At 46.5% G+C, this 15683-nt stretch overlaps 1 protein-coding gene across 2 annotated transcripts in view; it reads left to right on the forward strand.

Annotated features, from left to right (window-relative positions):
- The window catches only part of ABCC4 (ATP binding cassette subfamily C member 4), a 237727-nt gene that overhangs the window by 78447 nt on the left and 143597 nt on the right, over positions 1-15683 (forward strand). For both annotated transcript variants that reach the window (XM_058670536.1, XM_058670537.1), the window contains 4 exons: positions 3261-3350; positions 4773-4936; positions 7159-7284; positions 8591-8840. In XM_058670536.1, coding sequence (XP_058526519.1) covers positions 3261-3350; positions 4773-4936; positions 7159-7284; positions 8591-8840 — 630 coding nt within the window. The remainder of the gene's footprint in view (positions 1-3260; positions 3351-4772; positions 4937-7158; positions 7285-8590; positions 8841-15683) is intronic.

The raw sequence follows: 15683 nt of genomic DNA on the forward strand, positions 1-15683 counted from the left end.
TGGGGCTAATGAGACCATGGTGGAAATCTTACATAAGAACCCAGACCTGGAACTCCCTGGAGGAAGTGGCACAAGTGACTGCAAACCAAGAACCGTTTACCAACTGCAATAAGTAAAATCAAACTGTAGACCTGTGGGTGACACAGCTTAGAAACCTGCCCCAAGGAGAAAATTCTGATAGCCAGAAGTACAATGACCAAGAGCAAAAGAAGAAACAAAGGCAAAATGAATATTACTGAAGATTCTCCTGCAAAGGAGCAAAAGCCTTTGCCAACCTCAGAGTTAACCAAGGAGGACATTGAGAAAATGGGGGATAAGAATTTAAAGCACTTGTTATAAAGCTTCTTATTAACAATTAGAAGCTCTTAAAGCAGGCATTCAAGGAATTTAAGCAATATGTCGCACTGGAAATGAATCAAATGAAAGCTGATCTATCGGAAATGAAGGATACAGTGGAGCAAACTAAAAGTACAGTGAGTCTCCAAAATAGAATGAAGGAGGCAGAAGAAAGTATCTTAGAATTGGAAGATATTTCTTGTCACCAGGGGGAAAGAAGCAAAAAGCTGGAAACAGAGCTGGATCAAGCTAAAAAAAAATATTAAAGAATTGAAAAGCACTATTAAGAGGCCACATATAAGAATTATGGGAGTCTCAGAAGGTGCAGAAAGAGAAATTGGAATTAAGGTGTATTCAATGAAATAATAAGGGAAAATTTCCCTAATCTGGAGAAGGAATTGGGAAACAACATCCAGGAGGGGCACAGAACTCCCAGCAGGGTTGACCAAAAGTGATCTTCACCACGATACATGATAATCAAGCTCTCTTCAATCAAACATAAGGAAAATATCCTTAAATATGCACATGAAAAAAATCAATTGACATATAGAGGAATGCCAATCAGACTCACGGCTGACCTCTCACAGGAAACTGTACATGCCAGAAGAGAATGGGGCGAAATATTCTTAAAGCAAAAAATCGTTGGCCCAGGATAATGTACCCAGCGAAACTTAACCTTTTCTTTGAAAATGAAATAAAATTCTTCCACAGTAAAGAAAAATTAAAAGAATATGTCTGTTTTAAACCTGCCCTACAAACAAAACTTAAAGATGTTCTCTTGACAGAGAAGAGGAATAGTACCCACCAAAACCAAAGGCAAATGCAAAGAATATCCCAGTAAAATAACAACAGAATACTAAATCAGTGAGCAACCCATTCCTAAAATGACAGGACTAGAGTACCACCCATTCATATTAACCCTGAATGCAAATGGCTCAAACTCATCATTCAAGTGTCATAGATTAATAGACTGGATTAAAAAACAAAACCCATCTATTTGTTGCCTACAGAAGACACATCTCACCAGCAAAGATCAGAGGAAACTGTATCCCATGGATCTTAATTTTTTTTTTGTTAGTTTCATCTCTTCAAAACACTTTCTTCTCATTAAATTCTTCAGTGAGTCATAGATCATATAGTAGCATCATTTTCTTCAAGAAGGTTCTCGATTTTCATTTCTTCAGCAACACATCAGTCATTCAGTTTTTTCTTCCTGTTTTTGTTGTTGTTGTTGTTTTGTGTGTTTTCATTTAAGGGTATGTATAGTAACTGTGTAATGGAGACTATCATACCCACATGTGAGGATACAATGCAGTATGCGTCTCTACTTCCAGATTAAAGATGGACTACTAATGAAACTGTTAACTCTATCTTAACAATAGGATGCTGGACTTTCTGCCTTTGTCCATGCCTGCAATGATGAACATATGACTGTTTATGAAGAACTATACTATCGTAATAAAAGAGGGGAACTCAGAGGGAAGGGAATTGGGGAGGGAATAAAGGAAATTCCAGGGCCTATGGAACTGTATCATAAAATGATAATAATAATAAAGTAAAATTAAGAAAAGATCAAAACTTTTTTGCTCATGATAACATAGCTGAGTTCAGTAGGGTCTGGTGTGTCGTGAAGTCTATAGGTATATAGTGAATTATATACAATGCCAGTTTGGGAGTGTGAACACTGACACTGTTTTGTTATTTTTTTGTGTTTTCGCCTACATCTGGTCTTCCTTTCTGTTGATCATTCTTGTTAGACCATCTTGTTCCCTTTTGCCTGAACTGTCCCCAGGGTAGCCCTTAAATCTCTCTTTTTGTAGTAGTCTTCTGACCAATCATGCCTACAGCTTGGTTTGCCCAATTCTCAAGCTGAAGTTCTTCCCTGATTCATGTGGCTTTTCAGGTTCTGACTGCTGCCCACGCCACCTTCAGCACACCCCCCTTCCCTATAGCTCTGTAGACCTGCAGCATCCATCTCTCACTACAGTCAGGTGTCTTCACTTTCCTACGTCTTTCACTCTGTCCCTCCAGGGAAAGTCCACTCCCTCTCCACTTCCTCAGGCTGCTGTCCCATTCACGCCTGAATCACTGGTGGTTGTGTTCTTGTCTTTCAAATCAAGAAAACAGGATCATTTGTCACTGTATCTCCTGGGGTGCCTGAAATCTTCCACATGCCAGAAACTCAGTAAATACTTGTCATTTCACTCTCGTTTTTATTCACAGAATGAGGAAATTAAGATGCTAGATGTTTAAAGAACAGCATGTGGAAAATTAATGGTTGATTTCAGGTTAATAATCCAAGACCATTTGCCAACTTTTCTTCCTTTGATAACCTTTTTTTCCATTGACAACCTTTCTGTCATTATCTAAATTGACTTACAATTACTTTAGTTGACTGTTAAGTATAAACTCATATACTGCTGTGTGTGCGCATGTCCAATTTCATGAAAAAATGCGTAGAGGCAATGTGGTAGCTGTTTGGCTTGGCTGTTAATACCTGTGCTTGGATGCATCCCAACTACTCTGTTTCTGGTCCAGCTTCCTGCTCATGGAAGTGATGGCTCAGGTATAGGGGTCCCTGAGACCCACATGGAAGACCCACATGGAGTTCCCTGGCTCCTGGGCTTCGCATTGGCTCAGCCTTGGCTGTTAGAATCCTTTGGGGAGTAATGGATGGATCAGAAATCTCTGACTGTGTCTTAGCCAGTTTTTCAAGGAAATAAAATGGATTATCAGTGAGGTGGGTTTTTTTTTTTTTTCTTTCATTTCTATTTTTTCTTTTTCTGTCTTTGCAGGCCATGGCTGCTGTTGCCCATGCTTGGGGCTGTGGTTGGCAGTCATCCTGGTCTTCACACAAGTTTGTTCCAGTGTGATTTAATAAACATGTTGGAAATGTAATTCTATGTTCTTCTCTTTGATTTCAGGCACTTCGTCTTAGTAACATGGCTATGGGGAAAACAACCACAGGCCAGATAGTCAACCTGTTGTCCAATGATGTGAACAAGTTTGATCAGGTAAGTTGCATGTCCTTTTTTACGTTAACCTCTTGAAGTGTGGGTTTTGATGCAGGCCTAGGTTTTGTTGAGTACTTAAGACAAGGATCTGTTTAACCCAAATCTCACTTCTGCTGTGTAAAACTTAGATATAGTAGTATGAGAGTACTTCATATAGTTTTGGAAAATGCAATTAAAACATAAATTTACTTTAGCACAAAAATACTTGAAATCTGTGGATGGTTTTCCTGTAATACTATTTTTCCATGAACTTTTTCTGAGGACCTCTTGTAGGTACTTATCCTGTAACTTCGAATTTTACAATCATAGGCAGGGAATGGCATTTAAGGCACACCGTAGTTGAAAGTACCTAACTCCTTTATTGCCCTTTCTTAGCTCTCAACCCATGGCCATGTAATTGTAACTGAGTTTCTAGAGGTTTGCTCTATTACAGGGACATTACCTTTCCCTGTGCCCAGAACAGTATCCAGTCCATAGGAACCCTTTGATAAATAATATCAACTTATTACTGAACCCCAATAATGTAGGTGCCTAGCAGAAATAATCAATCCTTCATTATCCCACTATACCCAGCTTTTTTTTAAAATGATTTATTTATTTTTGGAAAGGCAGATATGCAGAGAGAAGGAGAGACAGAGAGAAAGATCCTCTGTCCACTGGTCTACTCCCAAAGTAGCTACAATGACCAGAGCTGAGCCAATCCAAAACCAGGAGCTTTTTCTGGGTCTCCCATGGAGGTGCAGGGTCCCAAGGCTTTGGGCCATCTACTGCTTTCCCAGGCCACAGTCAGGGAGCTGGAAGGGGAGTGGAGCAGCCAGGACATGAACCAGTGCCCATGCATCTTTTACACTTTGCTTCTGGAAGTTTGGTCATCTTGTGCTTCCTAGCTGCTGAGCAGATCTGCCTTGTATCAGGACCACTTCTGTTCAGATATCCTCTCATCAAAAAACATTCTTCCTGCTCCACTCAGGGTCAGGGAGGACTAAGACTTCTGCCCTGAAGAATCTGGAAGCCTGTCTGGGAAATAGATACTTGCACACAAGCATATAAGCATACAAGCATAGAAGTTACTGGAGAGTGCAGTGGGTACCATAATGCAGGCTTTTCTGGGGTGCTGAGTGGCTGCAGCAGGGGCAGGGACTGAGCAGTGAAGCAGAGAGAGCTCTGGGAAGGCCTTGTCCCAGCTGTGAGTTAGGCATGCGCCCACCTACCTTCTACCACAGGTGACTGAAGTTGACCCTCTGTGGCCCCTGGGCAGCTTCAGCTGCAGAGGATTGTTAGTTGTCTATCCTAGCAGGTGGAAACCCATCGTTTTCTTGACAGGGTCTTGTCTGTTGGTCCATAGCAGGCTGTTTCTATCCCATGGTGTCACGGGTTTTGCCACTAACTAGGCCTAAGAACACTTTGTCTTTTCCTTTGAAGGTGACAATATTTCTGCACTTTTTATGGGCAGGACCACTGCAGGCTGTCGCAGTGACTGCCCTGCTCTGGATGGAGATAGGAGTCTCCTGCATTGCCGGGATGGCGGTCCTGCTCGTCCTCCTGCCCTTGCAGAGTTGCATCGGGAAACTGTTCTCGTCCCTGCGGTAAGAGGTTGGGTGCAAAAAACTGGATCCCGTGTGATTTGCAAACAGCTCTCATCAGCCTGGTGCTTTTACTCAGGAATAAATGCTTTTTATTATCACTTCTTTGCATGTGTCGCAGGCTCCTCAGGCTTAATCCAGTGGGGGCTCCAGCCTTCAGCTTAAGGCTCATCTCGAAGAGGGAGAGGTCAAAGTATTTGCTGGCTGCTGCAGTCCGCTTTTTCAGGCATTGGAACCCCTCTGTAGAGTATCCTTAAGCAGAATTTACATCTGGGCACATTATTTAAGCATGGATTATATAGTCATAGACTGAGATATGTTTTAAAGATTTATTTGTTTCAAAGGTAAAGTAATAGAGAGGGAGGTTTGAGGAGCGAGATCTTCATCAGCCACTGATTGCTCTTAAAATGCATGCAGCAGCCAGGGCTGGGCTGGGCTAGAGCTGGGAGTCAGGAAGTCCACTGCGGTCTCCCAGGTGGGAGGCAGGAACCCAAGTACCTGAACCTTTGCTGCTATCCAGGTGTTAGGAGAAGCTGCTCTGGAAGCAGCGTAGCTGAGATTTAAAGTGGCACTCATATGGGATGCTGGCATTGCAAGCCGTGCTTTAATGAATTGTGACTCAACACACATTGCTATCAATTGAAATATTTCATAGGCCCAGTTTCTTTACAGATTTTAAAATTTTAAGAGAGAGAGAGATCTTTTATCCACTATTTCACTCACCAGATAGCCAGCCACATTGGTTGGGGCTGGGCCAGGCTGAAACCAGGAGCCAGGAGCTTCATCTTGGTCTTCTAGTTGGGTGGCAGATCCAAACCACGGGGGTCCATCTTCTGCTTTCTCAGGCCATTATCAGGGAGGTGGGTTAGAAGTGGAGCAGCCAGGACACAAACTAGCATTTACATGTGATGCTGTTTTTAGGTGGGTTACCTGCTACAACATAATGTTAACTCCTAGGCCCAATTTTTTTTAAAAAATTTATTTTTGCTGATGTTTCCATATTTAATCAGGGTGGGAAGAGTTGAGGATCAGCAGAAGGTGGGTGAGACCATTGTTTACACAATTTCTTTTTCTTATTCCTGTATCAAGGGGAGAAACCATGCCCAGCCTCCCAGTAGCCTCAGTGCCCAGTATCCACCCCAGGGTCCCCATTGTGGAGCACTTTCTGAGTTTCTGCTCGTGTGGTTTTGACAGTTCTGAGATACTGTTGATATCACTGCTCCAAGGATGAGGAAATCCTTCCAAGGTCAATTGGCTGACATAGTCCACCTGCAAGTCTCTATTGGCCCAGATATTTGCTGTCAGACGTTACTGAGGTAGTTGATCAATTTGTTCTGCCCTCCCTCCTCTGCAAACCATTGGGTGCTGCAACAAAGCCCAGCTCTGCGCACCACACAACAGGGGGAGCTGCAGCCTAGTCAGAGCGACTCCTAGTAACCCCCATGGGACCGTCCCCCAGCTCTGGATCCTGTGACTAGACCCAATTCTTATTACATAAAGTTTTGCTATGTTTGTGCTTGAGCTGTAGCATGTATGTATATGTGTGTTGTTTTTAATTCAATGTTCCCAATACGTATGAGTTTCCCCAGGGCAGGTCAGTCTTAGGGGACGTCTTTACAAAGTTCTGCAGTGCTCACCATGTCCATGGTAGCAAGATGCCTGTTGATGAAGAGTTCAGTGATGACACAGTGACTCAGACCTAAACAGGTGCTAAAGAACTGGAAGCAAGTTACTGTGAAGGACTTCCAGAGATGCAGGGGCTGTGCCGTGTAACACCTGTTGGGTTTTGCTTTGGTGCCTTTGGGACTTTCACACCTGGAGTTTGCTTTTTCTTCTTTGCCATCAGGAGGGATGTTCCCTGTCCTTGCAGACTGGTGTGGTGAGGCCTGCCTTGCTCTTTCCTTGTCTGATGGGATTAGCAGCCCTTGCACTCCTGCCCTACACCACCTGTACTTGTGTAGTTAGGATTGCATCCCAGCACCCTGTTGCCTTCTCCACCCACCTGGGAGCTCCTTCAAGGAGGCGATTGTACCTGTTTCATCACTACGTCTTCCTCAGCGGTACTGCCAGTTCTCTACAGTCCATATTGAATTGGGATGTGCTGTGTTGTCAAAGCAGAGGAGCTGCAGGCAATCACTGGCTGGTGGGTCGTGCCTGCGCCTGTTACTGATAAGGAAAGCAGGGCTGTGGAGTGCCAGCTTATCTCTCCCACCTGTCCCCCTTAGGAGTAAGACCGCAACCTTCACCGATGTCAGGATCAGGACGATGAATGAAGTTATAACTGGCATCAGGATCATCAAAATGTATGCTTGGGAAAAATCATTTGCAGATCTTATTAGCAAAATGAGAAGGTACGTTTCTGTGTATGGCATGGCCTAATTTCTGTGCTTTTTTTTCTACTTCCCATTTTGTCCAGAATCAGTTTTTGAAAAATTTCAATGCGTTTTCATGAGGGTGAACCCTGCAGGTGGTACTAGGTTTAAATACAATGGGCTAGGACACAATTTGAACCTGGGATTCCCATTTCTTAAACAAAACAAAAAGAAAGAGTGTACCTGTTTTATGACTAAAATGAAAGTGAAATTCTAAGTGTTTCTAAATAATCCATGATTCTGTTAATATTTGACAATGTATGGCCTTCAAAGAGAAACCATGATTGTGTCCATGGGAAGTTTACAGAGATAGGGCAAACCTGTAATGGGCCAAGCAGTCATGGTATTAGTTACGGTTGCAAGATAGGTAAAATTGGCTTTTGATTGAAATATTTTATTACCTTTTATGCCCTAGCACATGCCACCTGGCACGCCTCATCTTTGCACCTGCTCAGGCTTCTCCTTTTGTTTCGATGCCCTCTGGCCATTGCCAACCACATGACCCTCCCTGATGCCAGCACTTCTAGTTACCATGCTCTTCAGCTGCTCTGGGCACTGTGCTTGGCACCTCCCATCTAGGGTCTTGCGATCTCTCAGTTCTGAGGTTGCCTTTTTCTTCTTCCATGAGTTCATGAAACTCTGCCTGCAGACTGTCACCCTTATCTTTCTGCCATCAGAGAGGTACTCTGTATGAGGCTTGTGTTTATGAATGTTTTTTTTAAAAAAAAAACCTTTTATTTTTAAAGATTTATTTATTTTGCATTTTAAGAATTACACAGAGAGGAAGGGACACAGAACAAGAGGAATCTTCCATCTGCTTCATTACTCTCCAAATGGCTGCAGTGGCCCAAGTTTGAACCCGGGAATCAGGAGCCTCCCCCAGGTCTCCCGTCTGGGTGTAGGGGCCCGAGGACTTGGACCATCCTCTGCTGCTTTCCCAGGCACATTAGCAGGGAGCCAGGTCAAAAGTGGGCAGCCGGGACTTGAACCAGCCTCCATATGGGATGCTGGCCCCCCAGGCAGGGGCTTAACTTGCTATGCCACAGTGCTGGCCCCATGAATACCTGTTGAGTGAATCGGTTTTGATGCTTGCTGAAGCCCAGTCTGGACCCAAAATGTGACACTGTGACAATGAGCATTTTACCCCAGCATGCCTAATACTATTTGATATGCAGCAGTTTTTTCAGTTTGTTTTCATCTGGAGAGCAGCCTTGTGCCAGAGGTCTGTGGATTCGTGACTTTGTGTCAACACTGCCTTCAGAGCTCCTGTCCATTGTTTTTCCAGGAAGGAGATTTCCAAGATCCTGAGCAGTTCTTACCTCAGAGGGATGAATTTGGCCTCGTTTTTCGTCGCAAGCAAGATCATCGTGTTCGTGACCTTCACAACCTATGTACTGCTTGGCAATGTCATCACAGCCAGCCGCGTGTTTGTGGCTGTGTCACTGTATGGGGCTGTGCGGCTGACTGTCACGCTGTTCTTCCCATCAGCTGTTGAGAAACTCTCTGAGTCGATTGTCAGCATTCGGAGAATCAAGGTCTGGTGCGACGTGGTGGGGAATGTTGTGGATGGCTCCTCAGTGAGAGGAGGCTTCCAACGGCTGGGTGTCCCTGTGTCCCAGAGGAGGGGAACTCCATCAGCACCAGAACATGCAGTTATTTCAGATGAGCTGTGTGCCGCCCTGTGTTAGGGAGGGGGTCCTGAAATAACACACGCTGTGATCATGCGTGGGGCCAGGGCCCTCTGTGTCGGTAAGAAACAACTGCAGGTGTGGTGAAGCCTAGGAACAGATTCCATCTCCTGTGCCGACTTCATGAGGCGCTAGGTGCAGTGCATTCCCTTTGTACTGGCTAGAGAGGAGCTTGCTTAGATGGGCAGGTTGGCTCAGACCTCACCTAGTTATTATCCTTGTTGAAAAACAGATTCTCAGTGCTGGTGTTGTAGTGCAGCCGATCGAGCCACCGCTCAGGACGCCTGCATCCCCTGCTAGAGAGCCCTGGCAAGTCCCAGCTGCCGTGTCCAGCCCAGCTTCCTGCTCATGCATTCTGGGCAGCAGGTGGTGATGGATGGCCCTGCTCAGGCAGACCTACATGGGAGTCCCAAATGGACCTCTGGGCTCCTGGCATCTGCTCAGCTCAGCTCTGACTGTTGTATGCATTTGGGGAGTGAAATAGATGAAAGATCCTTCTCTCTCTCTCTCTCTGCCTGAAAGTTAATGCTTTAAAAATGTTCCATATTTGCTTTACATGTGGATTTTTGGCTGCCTGTTCTTCCTTGTCCTCTTTTTGCCTTGTCTGAATGTGGATGATTCTGTATTTAACAAGTCTTTTTACTTTTTCCTAAGTAGCTCTCCCTAAATTGCTATGGGCAAATAATTTATATACCCAAGATAATGGCTTGGCTCCTAATAGGTTCCCAAGTATTTGTACTGGTGAATGGCTCTGATGTGAGGAGCTGGCTCCTGGAGAGGGCCTTGCTGCCCGAGCCTTAAAGAAGTCTACGCATTTTGCTTCCTTGCTCTAAATTGTAAACCATTTGCAGCAGCTGATCTGTTGGAAATTTCCATGGTTCCCCATGATTTTTTTTGTTTATTATTTTGATCTTGTCTTAAGACAGAGTTTGTTAATGATGAAATTTCTGTTGTACATAAAAATCATGCCTAAGCCTGATATGTCCCATGGGATCAGTTTTGATGCCCCAGTGTGATTTTTTCCTACGGCAGTTTGACCCAGCATAGTTAGGGGTGCTACATGTACATCTTTAAATAATACATTGAGGAACATAGTGTGGCCTTAATTATGTTTTAAGTGCACAACTGTGTCTGCATGGAGGGTGGCTTGCAGTATGTTGTGCTGTTTTAACTCTGTTACTGTTGCTGTTACTGCGACTGTAGCTGACTTGTGTTGCTGGGTGTGTGTGTGTGTGTGCGTGTGTGTGTGTTGTGTTCTCATCTCATGCGGTTGTGGAGGTGGCAAATCTGAAGTCTGAAATCTGTAGGGCAGATACCACACTGGAGCCCGGGAAAGCACTGATGTTGTAGCTTCAGTTTTGGGGCATTTGGGGCAAAATTCTCCCCACATCCTCCTTCTCTTCCTTCTTATTCCTCCTTCCCAACCTCTCGTCCTACTTACGTATCAATCTTTTTTTCTTTTTCTCAAGGCCTTCTCCTGGTTGGACACACCCCACTTAGATCTAGAAGAGCAATCTGCCTGGTGCAAATTCTCCTGATTTAAATGGTCATGTCATCTGAAATAATCTTTGATATCCAGACCTGTCTAACCAGCGCAGGCCCTGGGGCCTAGCCAAACAGATACATGAATTAGCGATCACACGGTGCTTCACTCCCCATCTCCTCTTTTGGGATCCCTGTATCAGACCTTACTTCCTTTGACCCTTGGGATTGCAGCCACCTGCTACTAGATTTCTTTCTCTCTAAATTCCAGATTTCTCAAGGGCAGATGTAGTGTCTCGTTCCTCTCTGTGTTCCCTATAGATAGCAGGCGTGCAAAACGTGTGCACCTGAAGGAAACTTAGAGGCCTGTCGTGTCTGTGGAAATCTGCAGATGTCTCCGCGAGGAGCACTGTTGAGTTGGAAGTGGCAACTCTCCTACTCTGGTGCCTCAGAATGTGGTGGGGAGCAGGTTCCTGCAGACAGGTTTCAGGAACTATGTTCTAACGTGTGGGTAGGCAGTGTCTTTAAGATTTTGACATTAATACCAAAACATAGCTGAAATTGTGTCTGAGGGTACAGTAAGAGCTGCTGACTCCTTTTCCTTTTCTCTTGGCTGATGTCCCCTGGGTGCTCTGCAAACAAACAAAGGAAGCATCTTGGATTTGGGCAGGGCAGGTCAACTTCCCCTCCTGTGTTTGGGGCCTCTGACATGACGGTGGGCTCAGGAATTTAGAGTCTGTTCAGCAGCAGGTAAGAAAGAAAGGACAGAGAATCAACCTGTTGCTGTTAGTGTGGTGTTCGAGGCCCCATGCATGGAATTATTTTTGTTCTAGATTCTTGCCTTTTTTTGTTATTCTTTTTTAATCCAGCAGTTTCTTATAGCTCATTTAAAAGTTCATCAGCATCAGCTAGGGCGCTTATTAGAACTACATGGTCACGCTGCCTGGACATTCTAATCCATTGGGCGTTGTTGGTGCCTTTGGTATTGGTCTCGTGTGGCTGAAGGTATACCACTTCTGGAACTCCAACCCTCACACAGGAGGACAGAATGCATCAGCAGGTTTATAGCTGATTCATTTACTCATGTGATGGATAAAATAACTGGGCAGCTCGTTTAAGGTGACCCGTGATAGATGCTGTGTGGTAGACAACAGCACAGTCCTTGTGGCTTGCAGTCATTTTGTCGTCAGGGGTGCAGTCGAGTGACAATCCCATTACAAGGCTGGCTGTTGGCTGTGAGCTGGGCGCTTACAGCTCTTGGAAGGCAAAGTGCTAGGTACCACCAAGCTCTTGGGCAGAGATGCCGATGCTGTGGTGGAGGCTGTGCTTCTGCAAAGGCTGGAGAAGTGACACGGAGGGTTAGGTGGGTACAGGGGAGGGCAGGTGGATGGGCAAGGCAGGGTGTGTTCCATTTCCAATGAGATGAGTTCCAATGTGACAAAAGCTCTCAGCAGTACACCTGGACAGCTGTGTGTTTGAGGAAACAAAAATGTCTGTGGCTGTTGAGTAGAGGTAACTAGAGGCCCAATAGGGAACTACAGGAAGTTATTCCAAACAGTTTGGGGTGAGGGAGGGGAAGAAGAAAAGATAAGTTTAGAGGTGGCTGTTGTTGCTGTGATTAAGATGCTACTTGAAATGCCAGCATCCTGTCTCAGATGCCTGCATCCTGACTGGGATGCCTGGGTTCAAATCCTGACTCCTCTGCAGCTCTTGTTTCAAGCTAGTGTGTACCCTAGTAGGCAGTAGATGACAGTCCAAGTCCTTGGAGCTCTGCCGCCCATGTGGGACACCCTGACTGAGCTCTGGGCTCATGGCTTGTGTCTTGCCCAGCCACAGTCACCACAGATGTTTGGAGCATCTTTGTCCGACCCTAGCTCTGACTCTGTGTCTTCCCACTTTTCCAATAAACTTTGTGTGTGTGTATGTAGGTTTATTTTGGCATTAAAAAAAGTTTGAAATTCATGCATAGTTTTTCTGTGCATTTTGGTGATATTTCTGAAGACCCCGCAGTAAGACTCAACAGACAGTATTAAGGATTTTAGCTTTTTTTGCACTGCACCCTGGCTGCCGCCTAGGAAACAGACTGGCAGGAGTAGGAGGTGGGAGGATGGGTTGAAGTACTGCTGGAACAAGCAGCCCAGGAAGAACATGCAGAGAGAGTCGGGGAGCACATGGCAAGTGGGGATCAGCAGGAGGGGAGAGGTCAGGTCAGAGGAGGGAGCCAGGGATTTTTTGGGGGTGGGGGACACTGGACAGCCACCTGGGTTTGGCAAGTCAGGGTGAACTTTCTAAGGGCCAGCTTGGGGTCTGAGAGGCTGCCGCAAAGCCCAGGTGTTCACTCTGACCCCCTTGGAGAGCCTCATCTGCCTTGTTCAACCTGTTTATCCGTCGAGGTGGTGGGCACTGAATGGGGTTGACAATTCAGTGCCCACCTTCTCTGCTCACTTATTGTTCACAAGCAATTAGAGAGGGCAAAGAACAGCAGCAGGAGGGGAAGCCAGAGTGCTGGCTGGGTGGTGGGAGGCAGGTGCTGCGTGCCACAGCGAGGTTGGGAGCCTGGTGGGCCTGGCGGGTCTGGAGAGTGGTATGTACCTGCCCCACTGCTCTGTAGCCTGGCCCTTCATTCCTGGGGCCAGCTGGGACGATCTGCAGTGTGGTCATTTGGGGGATTCTGGCAAGCACATCAGGGATACACTTGTGCCCCTGAGATGCTGCTGGGTGTGGTCCATACCCAGGTGCAGACCTGTACGTGGGCTGTGGGCTGTGCTTTCTGCCTTTCTTCATGTCTGGAAGAAAGCAGGGTTTATGGTGAAGGCCGGAACCTGAGAGTTCCCTCTTTTTTTCTCTGAGGCAGAGAGAGACTGGTGGTCTTGGCAGCAGGCAGGCCCTGTCGGATTGTAAGAGATCTTGATTGACGTCAGCTTGCTGAACGTCTGTGTGGTGCCTGCAGCAGTCACATGGGTGATACGCTGCCCGCAGAGCTGCTTGGGCTGTCCCGAAAAACCCCTCGAATGTCAGACTTTCTGGCTCCACTTCTGGTATCTGATGCTTCCCCTGTGACCTGTTCTGGAACTGTCCTACAGGGCCATAATGGCAATTTAAACTCAGCTTTTCTTACCCGCCTGAGTACTGCAGACAAATCCTATCGGTGCTTCTGGCACCTTTGTAAGCTGTTTGTGCCTCGAGTATGGTCTCGTTTAACTCACTTGCTTCTCTCAGATTTAATCTTTGTGGACAAGTCTTCGCCTTGTACCTAGGCAAAAGAGAAGAGCCAAGTACGTGTTGCAACATAGAAAACCTTTGGCTTCCGTGCCAGGCTGTGGTGGCATGCTTACTGGCTGGACCTATTTGTGCTAGCCGTGTAGCCTGTGTGTGCACTCATGTCATGTGGATTGATGAAGTACCAGCCATGGCATGGGGGAGGGGTGTGCATTCTCATTGCTGTGGAGTCTGCTGCTTGTGTAACCTCCTTGTCGGTGCCAACTGCAAACCATCCTCCACTGGTTCCCAGCAGGATTCTCTCTGGAAGACATAGGCCCTGGAGGCTAGGGTGGGATTTATGGTCAGGGGATGGAGGCTGAACTGCTTAGGCAGTGGGAGTGCAGGTGCCAGGGAGCCCCAGCAGGATTTCCAGTAGGCTCTTTGGAAGAGCAGTGGTGTTTTCAGAAGATCTTACAGGAGGGGTACTTGGAGCAGGCTCAGAGGTGCTGGGGCTGCCAGGAACACCAGTGAAAAACAGACACCAGCATTTCTACACACTCTGTGGTCTGGGAGCTCCTGAGACTGAGCTTTTACGAAAGGAGTGAAGAAAGGTGAATTGTGGCAGAACAGGCAATCTGGCTGTCAGAGAAATGCATTGGAGAGAAGTTGGAGAGGCTGCAGTGAGTCCTGCAGGGGAGCCCTCTGTCCTAGGGCCCGTCTGTCCACCAGCCTCTTGCCGGCCACAGGCCCATGCATGGAGAGATGGTGGTGCCTGGTCCCTGGAGCGCATTGGGCAGCTGCATGGCGAGGGTTGGAATGCAGGAGGGCCGCCTCCTGTGCTGTGTGTAGCAGCGCGTCTGCCTTTGTCTACACCAGATAAGATTTTCTTTTTCCGGATTTTGCCAGTTTGTCTTTTGAAGTCAGCCATTTCCATCCAGTTTGGAATCTTGTGGGATGAGAGCCAGGAACTGGAAGGGCTTTGCAGGCTTGTTTGCAGGGTTCCCGGTAACTATTGCTTTGAGTGATGATAACACACTCTCTCTAACTCATTCAGGTATTGATTTTCCTTGTTTGCCCTCATTATCAGGACTGGGTGTAAAGTAGTCCATGGTGTTGTGACTTACATAGGCAGGTCATTTTTATACAGTTGTGGGTGAGTTTTCCCTAGGCTGATGGTGCCATAAGCCAGGTGGCTGACAACAGTAACGCTGTCCTTCTTAGTTCTGAGGGCTGCTAGGCCATTAGGTTCTCATGCCTGAGTTGTATAGGGGACACACTGATGCTGAAGTGTGGGGACTTGGTTTTAAATTTGCAAATTCCAGAGCCAGTGGGGTGCTCCTCCCTTTTTATTTTTTTTTTAAGCTTTTCTTCTTCTTTTAATATTAATGGCAGATGTGGGGGAGGGGTGTTGGGAATCTTCCATCCTCCGGCTCACACCCCAAATGTGTGCTGAAGCCAGAGTTGGGGGCTTCCTCCTGGTCTTTCATGTGGGTGTGGGGGCCCATGCACTTGGGCCATTTTGCACCACTTTCCCAGACACACTGACAGGGAGCTGGATCAGAAGCTGAGCAGCCAGAAGCGTAACTGGAGCCCATATGGGATGCTGGCATCACAGGTAGTGGCTTTGTGTGCTGTGCTGTAACATCAGCCTTCCTGCTAACTGCTCCCTCCGCCTGACCTTGACCAAGATGGTAACTTTCAGAGCACAGGGGGATTAATGGAGGAAGGTTCCCGGTTGTTCTCTTCCCATGGGCCTGACTTGTGGTCATGTGGCCACACCTAGCTAGGTAGCAGGGCAGGCAGTGTGATTCCAGGTTGCCGGGTTTGAAGCAGGGTACTCCTGCTAAAAAGTGGAGGTTTTGTTGCCACTTCTAGAAGGTTCAGATCAGAGTTGTAGGACTGCCAGTCATCCCACATTTGGGGAATTGGGAGTGGGCTCTGTTGTGGGTTTCATTTCTGTGCCACTATGGCTTTTCTCATTGAACTTTGAGGACAAGAGGAGGTTTT

Source organism: Ochotona princeps, chromosome 12, assembly GCF_030435755.1.
Source record: "Ochotona princeps isolate mOchPri1 chromosome 12, mOchPri1.hap1, whole genome shotgun sequence".
Lineage (NCBI taxonomy): Eukaryota > Metazoa > Chordata > Mammalia > Lagomorpha > Ochotonidae > Ochotona > Ochotona princeps.